The 18988-nt window shown below is 35.0% G+C and overlaps 2 protein-coding genes across 5 annotated transcripts; both read right to left on the reverse strand.

The window, feature by feature from the left end:
• Positions 1–3519: 3519 nt before the first annotated feature.
• On the reverse strand, positions 3520–7599 carry LOC133859646 (uncharacterized). Of its 4 annotated transcripts, none has more exons than XM_062295126.1 (3): positions 7433–7599; positions 5851–5919; positions 3520–5697 (listed from the first exon to the last, which is right to left on the reverse strand). In XM_062295126.1, the coding sequence occupies exon 3, from the start codon at positions 5648–5650 to the stop codon at positions 3881–3883; it is 1770 nt and encodes a 589-aa protein (XP_062151110.1). In that variant the 5' UTR covers positions 5651–5697; positions 5851–5919; positions 7433–7599; the 3' UTR covers positions 3520–3880. The 4 variants fall into 4 exon arrangements, with proteins under 4 accessions (XP_062151110.1, XP_062151107.1, XP_062151109.1 ...); XM_062295123.1 differs by having other exon boundaries at positions 7187–7599; XM_062295125.1 differs by having other exon boundaries at positions 7073–7599.
• A 5890-nt stretch (positions 7600–13489) lies between these two features.
• Positions 13490–18187, reverse strand: LOC133859647 (uncharacterized). The gene is made up of 6 exons (XM_062295127.1): positions 17667–18187; positions 16515–16664; positions 15380–15638; positions 15074–15292; positions 14839–14981; positions 13490–13988 (listed from the first exon to the last, which is right to left on the reverse strand). Exons 1-6 carry the CDS (start codon positions 17946–17948, stop codon positions 13689–13691), a joined length of 1353 nt encoding a protein of 450 aa, XP_062151111.1. The 5' UTR covers positions 17949–18187; the 3' UTR covers positions 13490–13688.
• Between the last annotated feature and the right edge of the window lie 801 nt (positions 18188–18988).

Genomic DNA, 18988 nt, shown 5'->3' on the forward strand with positions numbered 1-18988 from the left:
TGCAATGCGAAAGATAATTGTTTATCTCTTAATTAGCTATTTTATATTCTTAAGCCATTTTACTACCACGGTTAAAAAAAAAAAAGAAAAAAAAAAGAAAAAAGGCCTTGCTACTACATTTCTTTCACACTCCACAAGATGAGCGAAAAACTTCACATCTTGATCCTGTGCAATGTGAAAAGAAATATAATTTTATTGTTATATATTTGACTTCTCACTCTTTTTACTTTTTTTTTTTTTATTGGTTACAGTAAATTATGATCTTTTCAAATTATTTGTTTAAATTTGAGAGAATTTGACCTAATGATTATGAGAGACCACTTATGAGACCCACTTGACCGGATAGTAGTTGAGCAGCCTAATTTTTAATTGGTTAGGTGAATTCCACAAGTGGTATCTTACAATCACATGTCCAAATTCTCTCAAATTCAGATAGATAATTTGGAAGTATTCTAATCGGTGAAAAGCTACGTTTTGTGTTTTTTTGTTAAATTTTTAAATAAGTTTATTTATTTATTTTTTAATAAATTTATATTTTTTATTCAAATGGACACGTGTCGTCATTTTATTGGTTTAATGTAGCACTGACATGGCATTTAACATAATCTATCAATTTTTGTAATAGAATTTAACTTCAGGATCGATTTGTAATTACAGTTTACCACAATGACCATCTATAAATTTTTTAAATTATAGGGAGTGATTTGTAATTATGACATATTATATGGACTAATGATGCAATTAAAAAAAAAAAAAAGAAAAAAGAAAAGAATCAACCTTTTTTATTCCAGGTAAAGAGAGATCCAGAAAAGACGAAATTTGTAAAGGATGCTGTACATCTTGAGTCCTTGGCTTATAGTTATAGCTGTTATTTTACAGCTACGAAACAAATTAAAAAATAAATCATCTCAAAAAAATCAACTTATGAAATAGTTTTTCTAAATCAGTCTATTAAATTGAAATCTATCCTTAAAAACATGTGAATTTTATATATTCTAATCAATTTAATGGCCTAAATTTAAAAATTCTGGAGAAAAACTGTATCATCGTACTTGTGAGAGTTTAAAATTTTCCAAGAACAAAAGAATGCTATCAAACTTAAGAGTCCACCCGTCCACTCACCCCGACACCCTGGAGAAGATCCCCTGGAGGGGGACGGCGAGGATGATCTCCCCCTGCCATTATCTTTTTTTTAAAAAAAAAAAAAAAAGAAAAAAAAAAAGAAAAAAGAAAAATACTTCTTTTTAATTTAATTTAATATTTTTCAAGTAATATTGGCATGACATTGGAGGCAAGTCGCGGACACCGAATAACTTTGACGTGGCAGACCATTAAATTTTGGGACAGAATATAGATGAAAGGACTGGTGCGTTTGGGTATTGAATTTTTAGAATTAAAATTGAATTCTAATTCTATTTACAAATATCGAGGTAAAAAATTGTGTTTGGGTGTTGAATTTTGAGATTGAAAAATATTATATTTTAATAGTAAAAAATGATTGGAAGTTTAAAAAGTTGTGTATAATGATTGGTATTTTGAAAAGTTGTGTGAAATAATAATTTAAATAATAATAATTTATTATATATTAATTATTTAATTAAAAAAATAAATAATATTTTTTAAAAAAAATAATTGAAATCAAAATTAAAAATTAAAAATTAAAAAAAAAACCCAGTGGTCGGGGGAGGCCGCGCGGCCACCCCCAGTACTCGGGGGAGGCCGCGCGGCCTTCCCCAAGGGTCGGGGGTGGCCGCACGGCCACCCCGAGTACTCGAGGGAGGCCGCGCGGCCTCCCCCAAGGGTCGGGGGTGGCCGCGCGGCCACCCCTTGTACTCGGGGGAGGCCGCGCGGCCACCCCCAGTACTCGGGGGAGGCCGCGCGGCCTCCCCCAAGGGGGGTGGCTTTTTTTTTTAATTTTTTTTTTTTTTTAAAATTATTGATATTTTATTATTTAAATGTGGGACCCACGCGTTTTTTAGTCAACTTTTCCTGCGCGTGGGTCCCACCATTAATCTGAAAAACAGCATTAAATTTTCTCAAAACTTGGGTCAAAATCCGGGTTTTATGCAGGCGGGTGGGTTTTTTCTAAAACCTTATTCCACTCGGTTGCCAAACGGTTCAAACAGAAAACAGGAAAGTACAAGATATGGACCAAAAATATATTTAAGCCTTTTCTTTATTTATTTTTTTAGTGCAGTGTTTTTTTTTTTTTGGGAGGGGGGTGGGGGGAATGACGAGCTTTGTCTTTACTTCAATAGCATGTTTCCTCCCTTGTTTAAGAATTATCAGTTTAGACTAGAAGAATATTTAAGATGAGGAATGAAAATTGCCATCAGGACTAGGGCTTTGATAAGAAGATCATTATTCATTAACATATACAAAGGAGAGAAAAGCTTAGAAGGATGTACCAGTATCCAGTAAGTACTTGGAAAGTGATACATCAACAACAGAAACAGAATAAAACTCAGAACTGGTAACATATTACTGTCAAGCAAAGAGTGGTTTGAACTAAAACAAAAGCTTAAAAAAATTTCAAGTTCATAGTAGACAAAACTACAACATTCCAAGGATACAGGAAAGTTGATAGATTTATCATGCAATGGATCTGCATAAGCTCACTCCCATTTGTTCATCCACCAACACAGTTTTCAAAATATAACATTTTCTTTTTCTTATACTCTTGTTTTCTATTGGATATTCAGGAAATGAAAGAAAAAAGAAAAGGAAAAGCACACAGCATATGCTAAAGGAAAAAACAAGAATTGTAAATATCCTGCCATTTTAAGCTGTGTCATAAGAGACCCTCTCACCTAAAATAAATCAACAAACTCTGTTTCCATCCGCACAGCATATCTCAAAAGTCATGCATAAAGGAGTGAAAGAAACAACTCATTCGAACAAATTGAAGCCACTGTTCAGAAAGTATACCCAGATATGTCCCGAGTCTCACGGAGGCAACCCGTGCCTTTTATTCAGAAAAAGAAAAAGGAATTGTGACTATGAATTATGGCACTTGAAACTTACTTCAGGGAACTCAAAATCTGAGATTACGCAAACAGCATTGAAAATTGTCTTACTCATGCAAATGGCACTGCAAGAGAGGATATTGTTGCATTTCTACTCATGAAACCCTAACTAGGACATAAGCATCGTGATGCTGTAAACCCACTTGAGAGAGAGAGAGAGAGATTGGTGCAAATAAAGTGAGCTAGATGCTTGGGCACGAGAAGTTCAAATCCTCTAACGATGGTCTATAGAGAGTAAAACTTCCCAGCTGGTGCATCCTGGACAGGGGATGATGCCACACATGTAAATTAGGAATCTCAACAGCATGCACAATACATGCTGCCCGAACAAATTTGGACCAATGCTGAACAAATGGAAATGACCACCAAAAGAAGCAATCTTGAAAAAATTAAGTAACCTTAAAAGACTAGATTAGTCATAGTATTGGAAGGAGGAAAAGCAACACCTAACAAACTACAAATAGACTCAATTCTTAGTAAAAAGGGAAGAAGATAAAACTAAATGACTCATAGTTGTATAGATTTTTATTTTCCCACTCAAACTACATAACATCAAGATTATACAGATTTTATTCACAACGCACAAATCGATCACATTAGGTATGAAATTCAAAAAGAAAGCAAGCAGCAGCATACCCTTCAGAAATGTATATGAAGCATGTCAGTACACCACAAGACTCTCCACATTAACTCTACACCCAGACCCTCTAATGTTAACTGTAGCAATCTTCTATGAACTGCTGCAGCTCCATAGGCTTGTTACTCACTTCTCCATTACAAGCTCTAGATTTATTTTCCTCTCACTCTTTTATGAAACCAATGGATTGTCAATGAATAAAAGGTTCCTTTTTAACTCAAGTTACAGTGTTTGCAGAAGGTTTTTTGTCTTGGAGGGAGATCACAGTTTCAAAAGCACCGACCAAGGCCTTAACCTTGCTCTTCCGGGTTTCAACGAGTTTACTTGCCGTTTCTTCAATCACATTATTAAACAAACCCTGAGCATTCTTCCCCTGCACATCTTGATGTCTCAAAACAACTTTTTGTGAACCAGGTTCGGAACCGTTCGTGTCACCGTCAACTCCTTCTGTCCTCTTAAAGCTTCTCCTTCGGGTATCAGCCTTGACATTTTGGTCCTCGCCTAGCAGTTTCCCTCGCCTAAACTTGAGCCTCCTTGGACTGTTATTTACAGAATGAACATCAACCACCTTCCCCCTCCTGAACTTTAACTTCAACGGTTGGCAATTTTTATCTTCAGAACAAACCATCCCAGCCTTTGTGGGCCTCCCTTCGTATCCCTCTTCCGAGGAGTCTGCTTCTTCTATGTTTTCCACATTGTTTTCTGATAATGAGTCATATTCTGCTTCACTCATCATACATTCAGACTCCTCTTGAGATTCTTCTTCATAGGATGAAGAAGAAGGAGCATTTGGGAGGGATGAAGACTTCGGAGATGAGGGTAAAGCAGGTGACAATTCAATTGCAAAACCTTCATTTTGATCACATTCCAAAGTTTTGTTCTCAGTTTCCATCTTGATGACATACAAGGTTTTCTCCACAACCTCATCATTGTTGAGTTGCTTAGGTTCAGCTTCTCGGATCTTGTTCTTATTCATAAGAGGGGACACAGCTTTCAAATCCCTGTGCTTTCTTTCATTTAATCCTGCAACACGATTGACAGAAGACTCCAAAGACAATGAGGCTGTTGGGGAAGGCAGGGCCTTCTTTACAGCTACTTTGGATGTCCCAGTCGTCTTGCCAATTTGGACATCACTTTTTCTCAGGCTACTTATACCTCCTGAAAATTTAGGAGAAGATATTGGCTTCATTGTCAAAGATTCTGGCTTCAAAGAAGTAGCATGCTTCATAGACAAGTTTAAATTTTTAGCTTTTGATAAAACTTTTTTCGAATAAACTTCCACTTTTTCAGAAGATGATGACACTTCCCGCTTCCCAATTTTGACATCACCTTTTCTTAGGCTACTTATACCTCCTGAAAATTTAGGAGAAGATATTGGCTTCACTGTCAAAGATTCCGGCTTCATAGACAAGTTCAAGTTTTTAGCTTTTGATGAACCTTTTTTCGAAGAAACTTCCACTTTTTCAGAAGATGACACTTCCCGCGTCATGGTTTTCGGGGGATCATATGTGCGGGTTTTCGCATGTGGGGAAGATTTAAACTTGACCCCTGATGTCTTTCTCCTCTCCGCCAGAACTTTACTTTCTGTCGGATTTTTGCTGACAGGTAATTGTGTTGGCACTTCCTGCTTAATGGTCTGAGGGATATCAGACTCATGGGATTTGGAGTCAGATGACGGTTTGAGCTTGACCACTGGCGTCTTCTTCCTCCCTGGCAGATCTACACTGACTAGTAGATATTCCGTGTCAGGGGTTTTTTTTACAACTCTCTTCAGTATGTGGCTTCTTGCCTTTGCTTCTAATGCATGTTTCCTCCCATATTTACAAAAATCATGACAGGAACCAGTAGAAGCCCTGAGGTAATGAGGAAGAACAGTTTCTCCACCATTTGAAGAACTTGCTTTTCCCGTAGAATTTCTTCTCAAATTATTGCCATCTGACTTAGTTATTTCAGGGGTCAAAGGTAAATTGACACCTTCCTCAGCCATCAGATAGGAAAGAGATATATACAGAACAAAACTCAGAAGAGAAAAACCTGAAAGTCATCGAAAGGAATATTACAGTTGATGCAAAGGAATAGTACGAGTCAAAATCAACTGAACTAAATGAACAAGTTATGATTGATAAGAAAGAGAAAAATAAATAAATAAAAGAAGTAGATGTAGCAGTGCAGTATAAATAAACATACCAAGATTGTCTCTAAAATTTTGTAGTATAGAAAACTTCAGGCAAGAAATATCTCCACAAGATCTTCAACCTGAAAACAAGAAAAAGGGAAACGTTACATATATCTTTTAAGATCAATTGAAACTGAAGCATACTATAACTGATGATATAAATTATATGAAATAATATGTTCTGAATTTTGATGGAGATTAGACACCAATTGAAATAATGATAAAATTATGAATTTACAGTAGGAAAAAAAATGCACAAGCTTTCAAAACTACTTCTCTGTTATGGCTTAAAAATTTCCCAGAACACTAGTAAAAAGAATAAATGATTTCTTGTACCTCACTTCTGAAGTAAATATCATATAAATCAAACAAATTTACAAGGTATAGATCAAACAGCTCTAGCAAGGCAATTTACAAGGTTCTCTTTCATTCAAATTTTGTTCTGTCCAATCTCTTTGGACCGATGAAGAGCAAAATATTCACTTAGTTCTTGTAATTAACAAAACAAACAGACAAATGGTATCGCTTAACAACTAAATCGAAATAAGAACTCCTCAACTGTCGATAAGTCCCATATAACAACCAAAATTATATGGTCATATATAAAAATACAATCCTCTCAGACTTTCAGTGCAGGCAAATAATAGCGAACTAGAGGATCCGTCATACTTGTGCAATTTCTAAGTCCCCTACAGAACAACATATATATATATATATATATATATATAGCTCCACAAACGTCATTTGTTTAATGAAACAGATATCATTCTCCAAATAAAAGAATCCAATTGGAATTGAATTGAACATCACCAGATTCGTTTCTAATTACAAATATCAGGTAAAAAAACACAGATATAGAATTAATTTCATACGAAACAAAAACAAAAGTAAGCATTCCGGCTTTGCATTCAGGGAGCAAACAAGTAATGTTAACTCCAAAATCTCTAATTTAACAAACACCAAACAATGAGAACTGTGAGCAAACAACAATATCACCCAGACAAGGCAAGTCCATTCCCAAACTCTCATCGTTCTTCAAACCCATCTCCAGAAATCAGAAACCGAGCACATCCCACATCAAAACATCATTAAAGAGAATAAAAAGCATAAAACAGCGTCTCATAGCAAGCGTCAAAGCTAAGTAACCCCTCAAATACCACACGAAACAACCATTCCACAACCAAAACCCACAAAGGACAGATTGCCAACACGCACGCACCCATAACAACAAACCAATGGAGCAGAAACCAGACTCAGCCAAAGCTTTCTCTACACCCGAGTCCACCATCGAAACCTCAATTTTCAGCAGACCCACGTGTGTAAAGGGGGAAAAGAACCAAAACCCACCTAAAATTCTGAGAGAACAAATTGGCTTTATACGGGGAATTAGGAGGCTCAGCAATGGCCCTGAAAAAGCGTAGAGACACACACCTCTCTTTTATCCTCCTATTTGGGTTCCCCTCAGATAAAGGCTGCTTAACCAGAAAGCGAAGAAAAAGCAAACCGAAATATATGAATGAACGAATGCTGCGTGCTCGCGTGTAAGATCCTTTTTTCGTAATTAACAAAAAAAAGCATAAAAGAAATATGTACGTGGGATTGCTTCGAAGATCGTGCAACCAACTCTTTCTGTTTGGTGTTAATTTCTTTCTATTTTCTGGTTGGCTGGGCTGTTCTCTGCTCTGTGCGTTTGTTACAGAATCCAAGAAAGACACACAGAGAGAGAGAGAGAAGGAAAGTGTGGGAAATAGAGAATCGGCTCCCGCACGAAACTGAAGAAAGGGTTAAGAATCTTAAAATATGGCATATTTATGAAGTAAAGGGCACGTTTGAAATGGTATAATTTTATTTTATTATTATTATTTTTATAGATAGAAATGGTATAATGTTAACATTTCATAAATGTGCCCCTTTGGGTTTGAGGGAGATTTTTTCAAATTATTTACAAAAATTTAATTTCCATCTCATTCTTTTGAGAATATTATAGCTTTTTATTACAAGTATTGTGGCAGTCAACATGCGAGAACTCGTATAAATTACACGTAAATTTGTAAAAGACTTATAATAAAATAAAACCCTCAAAACTTTTCAATTAATTTTGTCGTGCTAAATAATTTTTTTTTTAAAATATTTTTTTTAAAAAAAAATATTTATTTTTGAACAAGATCCTTTTTAATATTTTTATTTAAGACCATTTCAAATACGTGGTGCTAAACATGTTGTTAGGGTCAATGTCGTCTTTATCGTGAAGTACAAAATGTCGTGAGATTAGGGCCCGTTTGATATACACGAAATACATGCGATGAGCGATGACATATCTGAAAAGTCATTTTGGAATTAAAATTAAATTTTAATTTTTGAGAGCATCTCATTTTCTTGTTATTTTTTTTTTTTTTTTGCAATTAATGGGCTATAGAATGCAAGAAAGCTACTATATTTCAACAATACACTTTTTCCCTTCATGATTAAGGGTGCATTTGAGATTGCGATTTCGTGCGATTTTAAACCAAATCGCAGAACATAAATCATTTGGAAACTGCATTTTTAAAAATTGCGATTTGAAAACGTAGAAAATCTGTTTTTTCAAATCGCAGGTAAGATTGTGCTTTTTGAAACCGCAGAATTTTAAAGGCTAATTTGCGATTTTGCCAAACGCTTAACTGTGTTTTTAAAAATCACTTTTTTCAAATCGCACATTTTAAAATCGTGATTTTAAATCGCACTTTTTAAAATCGCAAACCCAAACGGACCCTAAGTAATGTGTGTGTGTGTGTATATATATATATTAATCTTTTGAAAGCATCTCATTTTCTTGTTATTTTTTGTAATTAATGGGCTATAGATTAATGCTAGAAAGCTACTATATATATTTCAACAATAAACTTCCCTTCATGATTAAGAAATATAGTTAATGTAACAGAAGATATTATCTCTAATTTTTTTAACTTTGAATTACCTCGGATCTTAAATTAAAGGAGATATAGTTAATGTAACAAAAGATAATATCTATATAATTATCTATAGTTTTTAACTTTGAATAATCTCTTTGTATTTTATATATGAGAAATGCTTCCTTAATGCTATATTCCAGTAATCTTAACCATGTCAATAAAATCACTATTTCAAACCTTTTATATTTGGATCAAGATCCTCTTAATTTTAAGTGAAAAAAGATGATTCATTTTATGGTCCGAATTGTATTTTACGTATTTAATAGGTTTATATATTGTCATATGGTAAATATGTCGAATCGTTATTTAAAATTTTTAAATAACTTGACACTATACATGTATGTGCCGTGTCCACCATACCACACAACATTATTGGCTTTGATACCATTTGCTAGGGACACTATTTAATCCAAAAGCTCTCATGTTCATATTTATTAAATTTTTCCAATGTAAACTTTAATCGTTTTACACTTACATTTAGATCGGGATCCTCTAAAATTATTTGCTTGAATTTGAGAAAATTCGGACATGTAATTGTGAGAAACTACTTATGGGACTTACTTGACCGGATAAGTATTTGAACAATCTAATTTTATTTGGTCAAGTAAGTCTCATAAGTGGTCTCTCACGATCATCATTCTAAATTCTTTAAATTTAAACAAATAATTATAGAAGAATTTAATCCGTCGCAAGTTGTATACTCAACCCAAACTAAATGATGATTATCATAATTGGCAATGATAATTTGGATTTTGTAACCACATGCTGATGGTCCTCTCTCTCATTCATGTGGACCGACTTTTTATGAAATCATGTCCTACCATATATATGTGTGTATTAAATGTAAAGCAACATATCATGGATAACGTTTCTTATCAATACTTAAATCTTTTTTTCTTGGTCGGTTGCAAAATGTGACATTTTGTAATAGCAATTTCAAAAGTTAACCAGAACTTAGATTATGTGAGTCATGTTTTTTCTGTTTTTTAATGCATTCTCTCAACTCTCAACTCTCAACTCTCAAGGCATAACGTCAAGGAACAGGGATCTCATTGGTTGATGTAGCTCCAAGTCACACCTCTTTTTTACATGAAAATTATTTAAAATTTTAAAATCAAACTCACTTGCCCAAATGAAAAATATTTTAGGGACTCCAATGCTTTAGATGTACAAAGTATAGTCAGAATCCCGCACAATACTGCTGGATTCCGGCCATAAGGGCCAAATTTTAGCAAATTTTGCCAGAATTTGAGTTGGCTGAATTTCATAAAGGTGGCCGAAATTTGGCAAACTAGCTGAATTTCGGCCATACTGGCCAAATTCCTGCTAATTTAGACAGAATTTAGTTGTTGGAATCCAGCGATGATACCGGATGTCATTGAATTCCGGCAAGCCAGTGCCAAATTCCAGCACCAGCTGGATTCCGGCCTGTTTTGTTGGAATTCGACGATCGGATACCAAAATTCTGAAACTTTCGGCGGTAGATTCGGGCTACCAACAAACTCTAATGCCCAGTGGTGACGGATTTCTACAAACTTGTATGTAATAATAAAAAGTTTAAATCTAAAAAATTATTTAAATCTTTTTTCAAAAATTAAATAGGCTTTTACGGTAATTGAAAATGATTTTCGTTGACAATTATTTTTCGGTTGTACCAAACACCCAAAAATACATAAAATATTTTATGCCCAAACAATCAAAGATGGACAAAATATTATTTTTCAAATTAGAATCGAATAAATTCTTTAATTGGGTTTATTAATTCGATGTATGTTGTTAAAGCGTATTACATTTTTAGTGGAACATGTGATTCATAATCTAAGGATATATGTTAGTTTTATAGACCGAATTAAATAATTTTTTTCTGACCCAATTTAAAAAAAAAAAATTATTGTAATTAAATAGAGGTTGCGCCTATTCTCGGCTTAACGAGTAGCATTTCCCATAAATATATAAAAAGAAAAATAGTTTCAATATCTAAGAAAAAAATAAAAAAAAAAAAAGAAAGAAAAAAGAAAAGTAGCTAAGGAACTTACCGACATATAGCCTGGCAGCCATCGTCTTGAAAACTTTGAACATTGTTAACTTGCCGACATAAGATTGTAAACCATAATGTTATGATTAAGTGGCTTCATTACCATTCATACTAATTTATTTAACAATGATAACCTGGTTCATAACTCTTAACTATCTATTGTACTTAATAAATAAGACTTCAAAGAAATACTTGAACAGATTGGGATCTTCTACAATCTCCTGCCTAAGTAATTGGACAAGAGGACCCTATCGAGTGATCTAGTTTTTCAGTGATTTGCCATTCAGGAACAACAAACGTGATTATAGCTCAGATGTGGTCCATTTGTTGAGTTTTATAAGGACTCTCTGATATTTACTGTCCAACTTATTAGCTCATATAAAGTCCATTTGCCTGAATAGAAGGCGGGTTGTTCGAGATCTCCTTAGACATATAAATTTTATAACGATTTTCTCATATCTTTTGTCCAATTTACTAGCAATGCGAACAACAAAATTGATGAATATCTCTATTCCAAGTAGCGTGAAAGAGAGAAAATTGTCAAAAATTTTCATGGTAGGAAATCCCATCCACTCTTGAAATGGTTCCAATTGACTTGATGTTGGATAATCATTATCATTATGAATGGGGAAGTTGGGAAACACAAAAGAGCTTCAGCTAATGAAAGTCAGACATTCAACTTTCTAGTGCCTGTTCCACTTAGTTTCTTTCCCTTTTTTTTTTGGAAGGTTTTGGGATAATATCATTAATCCACCACCCAAGAAAACGGAATTTCTTGGCAGGTTTTGGTGGTTAGCATTTCAGAAACTTGGAGGATGATGACAAAGGAAGAGGTGGGGTTTCCAAGGAGAGGCTATAAGCTTCCTTTGCGGAGGGGGGAAAGTGGTCTTCTTTAATAATCATTTAGGGTTGAGGAAGAAAAAGAAGGTGGGTGCAGCAGGAAGGATAGAAAGGCATTGCCCTAAAGCTTTGACAAAGTCATGGCCAAATGGTACCAAGATAAGCAGAAAAAGGAGGAAAGAGACAATATAGTATAATAGTAATTGGAAAAATCTCCTTGGATTCTCTCTCTTTCTCTCCTACCTTCAGATCTCGCATGTTCTTAGAAAGCCACTTTCATATAGGGTCCAGGGCCACACCCACACACAAACAAAAAAATAAAATAAATAAAAGTTAAATTGGTCCCTATAATTTGATTTTGTGATAAATAAACTCTAGGGTTTCAAAATGAACAAATAACTTTTATATGATATGCTTATATATCAAATAAGTCATACAAATTCCGATAGTTTTTTCAGCACGTTCATTATAAAATTATAAATTTATCCTTAAAAAATTAAAAGGTTTGACTTAAGTTATAATGGTGCTTTGGCTACCCTATAATCTTGAGGGGGTAGCCAAACTACTCCAGAGCCTCAAGGGTGGTTCAACCACTCTCAGATTCGATAATTGAAATGGTTTGCTATGGTCTCATGCTTTTCTTTTTCTTTTTTTTTTTTTTTTTTTTTTAATAAATTGTTACTAGAGGGTAAATTTGTAATTTTATAATGACATTGTCGAAAAATGGTCCAAATTTGTACGGTAAGACTTATTTGTTACATGTGCATATATACCACGTGAAGGTTATTTGTTCATTTTAAAACCCTAAAGATTAATTTGTGTCAAAATCAAAGAATAGGAATGGATTTAGCAATTTCCCATTGATTTATGTTATATGTGCATATGGACGTGCCGTGCCCATCAGCGGAATTAAAAAACGAAATAAAAACGTCAATGTATTTGGTAGCCCAATTTTGTTGAGGAGGATGACCCTCCAACCAAAAGTAGGTTTATATTATGATCAAGAAAATCAATGCTCTCATGTCTCATCCAATTCGAAAGTTAAATGGTCATGAATTGCATTCAATAGAGTGGTAGGTTTATTATGATTTTCCCATTTGAATGTTTACTTTTCCACTCGTTATCTGGAGGGCAAAGGCTTATGTGCATAGGGCCCTGTTTGGTTCATTCTTAAAACACACCTGATCTTTAACAAATATTCAAGATTCCATAATTGCTTCTTTTCATATTCAAGAGTGTATAGTAATTTGATATGCCACAAAAAAACAAAAAAAAACAAAGCTGTTGAATTATTATCAATTATGATTGCAGTTTGTGTTCATCAGATTAGGCTTAGGTTGTAGTTTTTTCAATGGTTAAGATCTAATTTCATTTTTTCTCTTTCTTATAAGACACTTGAAACTAGATCTTGACCATTGAAAAAATTACAGCATCTAAGCCAAATCCGTGTTCATCAACGTATTAAATTGCTCTGTAGACATCACCCAAGAACAAGTGAGAAAGAAAATGAAAAAGAGAAGCTTCCCATGTTAGAGTAAATTGCTTACCAAAGTTGGTTGAAGTTTATTAAGACACAACCTAAAGCAGTAAGGGCCCAAGATCAGCTTATGTGGGTCTTGTATGCAATCGTGCAGGGAATATCCATAAGATTTGTGTGTTTAATAATGGCCAGTTATACAAGAAAACAGGGCCCCCTACCAGAAAGAACCAATGTAGGGCTCCTAGGAACAGCTCTTATTCTTTCTTAGCTGCTAAGTTAAAACTATGGGACACCTAGAGGACCATATTTGTAAAGAAGAATTTCCCTTCACAAACAAAACACTCTTTGACACATGCATTTTCTTTTCAATTTTATGTTTTTTACTATGTATTTTTGTCCAACACTGGGAATTTGAACTGCCTTTCTCATCCCAAATTTTCAGAAACAGACATTGGGGAAATAGCATGTTATAACCTAAGGGTACAGGTGTTTGTAAATCTAAGAGGAGCAATCTTCACAAACAAAATTGCATGTCATGCTGTGTCATCGTTTCCGGCCAGAAACAGTCTTCTTCACGGCTCCCACCGAGACTAAAAACTGATCAAGGGATGATAAGGTCTTCATGTCATCTGGAGGGAAGTAACTGGCAGCCTTTCCCATAAGTGATGTAAAGAGAAGGGAGAGTGAAGGCCAAGTGCCGTATCGCTCACCCAACTGGTCATCAAGAAATGCAAATGCCGCTAAGAAATCAGATCTGCCTGCATTTACTGGAGCAGCAAAATGAGCAGGAATTATCCTCTTGAACCTCCAGTCCTGTGCAATACTGTCAATCCAATCCCTGACCTGAATTTTTAAGAAGCACATATGATTATCATACTTCTTTTGTTTCAATGAAAAAGATAGTTATACTTTAAAATCACTGTTAAAAACTTGGTCACAATACTCAATTTAGTTCCACTACTATAATTTATCGCGTCCTCATGAAAAACATTCAAGGGAAGTTCAAAATACCAAATAATGAGACAGAAAGGAAAGTGCAGTAAGATTAGATCTTATACTAACTTAATGTATTTACAATCTTTCGAAGATCCTTTGTTTGTCCTTCATTTATTGCGTCATACTTAGTTGTATGTCGATATGGAAAATCTGAACAATTTAATTTAAAAGCAATGACGAAGGTTGTTAAATCACCACATATCCTAGAAGTTTAAGCCGATAGGAAATGATAAATTAAATTGATGAAGACAAGGTTCGAACTTATGACTTTTGACTTTGATACCATGTTAAATCACCATCTATCCCAAAAGTGTAAGTGATTTAACAAAGATTTCAAGAAATCCATCGTGAAGATATTCTAAAAAAATCTAGAGGATCCTGATCCAACTTCAGATGCCCTCTTGTATATACGTCTTTTGGTTTGTTCAGTTACCATTAAGTCACAGTATACAACATCTAAGCACATGTGGTAGTTCAATGGTTTTATATTGAATGCAAAGGTTCAAATCATCATCTAAACCACCGTTCTCTGCTTAAATTTGGTATCTATGATAACCATACTAACCACTCTTTGTCCAAGAGAGGGACCAAACCTATATGAAGGAGCACACAGGAGAGGGACCAAACCTATATGAAAGAGCACCCAGGTGGAGGGTGCCCAGGGACCAAAAAAAAAAAATCAGACCAGTTTATCTACCTTTTCAGGAACTTTGCTGAAGACCAATGTCTTTACAATGGGTGAAACAATCAGCTTTTGAGACATTTGAGCAAAGCTAGCCTTAGGCTCCAACAGATTTGATGGACCAAGAAACAAGATTTGCAGAACCATTCTTTCCCACCCTGCACCAAAAATCAATTCTATCTTAATCCTTTGTGATAGGTACATACACTTAAGTTGCTTTGGCATTTTTTTCTCAATTTCACTTACTAACCCTTTTGACGGTTCTTGTTGTTGTCAACGACTGGTTCCTCAGGAACTTCCTTTCCTTTACTAAGAATTTTGACAGCCAAACCATTCTTTGCTGATGCTAACAAGGATTCTTTGCTTATGCACTCTGGTGGCTGCCTTGGTACAAAAATTACGGCATCTGTTACAAGTAGTGTTCTTGAACGCTTATGATAGAATGCTACCTCCACATATGGCCCAATTCCTGAAATACTTCACAAGCAAATCAATTTAGCAGTACTTGAGATTCATGAAGACAAGTCTACGGTAGTTGATGCATCAGTTACATTACCAACTTCTGGTGAGCTTAGAATTTTATGTTCAATCTCATCGGCCCATGGGGTTGACAAGCCCTCATCTTTCAAGATTTTAGCACGAAAAATCCCGAAAAACTCAAGTGGCAAATTCAAGGGCCAACTCCATTGCCTTGGGGCCACCCATGTCTGAGCCCGGGGGAACTTTCTAGAAAATGGTCCAACAAATATTTTATGCTCATAAGCAAAAGTAGGCAGAACAATGTATTCTACTGGAGCTCCTAACTCCTTCACAAGCTGGCAAGAGATGAAGAGATCATTGAAGACACTGTCAGTCGATAGAAGTGCAAGAATATGCAGAATTTTCAGAAGTCAAGGACAAAAATAACTCAGATTGAAAAAAGATAAAAAGGACTACAATAACATACTGAGCAAAGCAAGGAAGAAGAACTTGCATTTGTCGTACATATAGATGATTCACTTTTCCCAGACCAGTTGATATTTCTTTACAGACTATTTAGAGTGGATATTGCCTAAGGGGCTGGTTTTATTGCATTTTGGAAGTCCTTTCCTTCATTTTGAGAGTAGAGAAGATACCATTATAATTCTGGAGGAAAATAAGGAGACACTTTTGAAATCTTTTGTAAGTGATGCCCATATAAGCATTTAAGATCTTGCTATGTCGCTTTTAATGCAGGATATGTGACCACATTTGATCTTCTTCCACTCTATCTATACTGTATTGAAAGCAACTCCAACTTCACAAAGCCTTATGTCATATATTTGGGCATGCTACATAACTCTGTTGCCATTTATCAAGGTGGAGTTCTTAGGCAGCCATAAAAGATTGACCTGTACCATCCAATATGGGAATGATTTGACAATAAATGATCCCTTTTAAGTGTTGAAATTTATTCAACAAAAAATGCAGTAATCAAACCAAACAATAAATCCAAAAGGGGGTGGTTTTTTTAAACCCATAGATGCAATAATAAGCATGTGTCAAAGAAATTAAAAAAATAAAAAATTATTCAAGAGATACGAATTACAAGTAGCCAAAATTTGCATGGAAAGGAAATAATATAGACATGCATGTGCTTTTCAGATGCCACGAATACTGTCCTAAAAGTATTCATATTATACATTGACAAAATTGAAGAATAAGATAAGAACCTGAATACACTCCTCGGTTGGAGCAATCGGGGCATGGACCCATAATCCTCCAGATTTGAGTTTAATGACTGTCATTCGAATGTTTGTTGAGACACTGCTAAAGCCTAATGCTTGCTCCTGTTCGAATAGCCATATGCAGCCCTTCACAGCCTAAGAAGGATATTGATATAAGTGAGAGGTTAGTTAGTGTATGAACAACCAAAACTTCTGACTACATTTTACATCATCATATAACTACTTTATATTCAATTCAAGATTTATTGTGCACTTCGAAACTGGACTGTTCTCTACGCTTAGTGAAATATCAACCTAGTATTTGAAAATTCAAGCATAGGAGTAGAAAGAAAGCAAGCTTTCTTTTAGGTATATTTATTCCTTTTTTTTCTTGTTCATTTCCCCGGTACGACTTGATTTCTGATCGAGATTGCAAAGACGTGATTGAATTCTGACTCAAAATGCTGAACTTACCAACCTAGAGAAAATTTTATAGTTCTTAGACATACAGAAAAACTAAAGTACACCAAGATCCTAGGCCACCATTAAAGATTCCTCAAAACAATGAAAAATAAAAAGATATCTACAGATTAAGAGTGAGGCTTTTTTTCTTTTTCTTTTTTGAGGTGAGGTGAGGGGAGGGGTAGATGCAACACTTGAGCTCCATAAAGAACAAGGTAAAGACGGGAAGTCAAACATAGCATTATTACTATGGGCTTGCATATTAAGACCATCATTATAGAGTTATAAAAGTAATTTCTGCATGTTCAAGATTACAAATTCTCCATAACAAAGCTTGATTCTGTGTTTTAACAGAAAATTAGCACACCATCTGGCGATTGAGCAAGCCTTACACGGACAAGTAGTAACCAAGAAAGAGAATAGAAATCACTTTCTCTAACTCAGCAGGCATATGAAGAATAAGTATAATACATAGAGCAACATCAATCACAGGAATATGCACAAAGCCATCTTGGTAACAATGATAATTTTTCTCTTTCATAAGAAATCCTATAACAAGCCGTTACAAACAAAATCCTAGGAAATTCTCCATTGGAAACAAACAAGAGGTAATTCCAAAGAAAAAAAGAAGAAATTAATAAAGCTACCCAAGTGAACATTAAAATTAATAGTCACGTTGAAGGTAAAGAAGCTGACCTCGGTCCTAATAGTGCGCCTGTTGAGAAAAGGACCAAGAGGGAAAGGAAACCCAGTGATGTTGAAATAAAACCTGCCACTGCCATTGGTTGTGGGTGTGGCGGTAGGGCTTGCTGAAGCAACCACTAAACTGATGGAATCTCTTCTCTTGTTTCTGGGTTTCAGCTGTAAGCAAAGACCCTTTAAGGACCCACCGAGAAAACTGGAATTTGGGTCTCTGAGACAGACCGGGTTCTGCAAGATAGTGGATTTCTGGGAGCAAACAGCAATTGCTGCAACCATTTCTTGAAACCTTGTATGTTGTTTACTTCATTACCATAAACTAACTACCAGCTGTTAGAGTTTTTGCATATAGCAGGATCCAAGGTTGCAATTCCTGGTTATGTTTGTGACACGTGGAGGACCCTGGACCCATGTTGGAATGTCCTACATGGATTTTCAGAGGATTTTGGATTTATTGTGGATGATAGAAAGAGAAAAGAAACGGTCCAAAACAACAGAACTTTCTATAACCCCGATTTTCTGCTCAAGATCAAGTGCCTTTTGCAAACGGAAAATGCTTGGCCATAGCTTTTATTATAATTTTTTTTTATAAACTTACTTAACGGTCTATATTTTATAAAATTAGTGTTACCTGAACTGCTAGGTGATCATTTATATTTTAATGGCTAAAAACATTTTCAATGGCTAATCAAAACCTTCTTTTGCTAACTTTTACTAGTCATTTTTCAAAGGTTCTCCATTCAATCATTTATCTATCTTTCTTCTCTATTTTATAAAAAAAATCTTATTAAAATTTTTTTATTTAAAGGAAAATCAGACCCATGACCCATTTCGCAAATTCAGGCGAAATCAAACAAATCAGAGGCTCTTGCCCATTTCGCAAAAAAAAAAAAAAAAAGTCAAACCCAGACGAAATGACTTTTCCAAATGAGACGAAATCAAACTAGACGAAATGGCTTTTGCTCTCAAAGCAGAACCCAGACAAAATTACAAATCACCCACTTCACTGAAATCGCAAATCACCTTTCTTTTTCTTCTTCTTCGTCGTTTACAAATAGCCTACCACCAACCCAACATCATCTTCTTCATTTACAAACCCCAACCCCCAAAGCAATCTTAAGATAGACATGACCCATCACAAAAAAACTTATGTGTACATTACCAAATTGACGCTTTCTTTCCTTTGCGTACGCAATATGGTTCAGTCAGCCATTATTCCCCATGAGTTTAGATATAATAGCGAATCTACGGAGAACCCAAATCCACAGTATATAGAAAATTGCTTTCCTGCAAATATTGACTCATTTTTTAGCACCCTA

This window comes from Alnus glutinosa, chromosome 2 (assembly GCF_958979055.1).
Source record: "Alnus glutinosa chromosome 2, dhAlnGlut1.1, whole genome shotgun sequence".
In the NCBI taxonomy this organism is placed as follows: domain Eukaryota; kingdom Viridiplantae; phylum Streptophyta; class Magnoliopsida; order Fagales; family Betulaceae; genus Alnus; species Alnus glutinosa.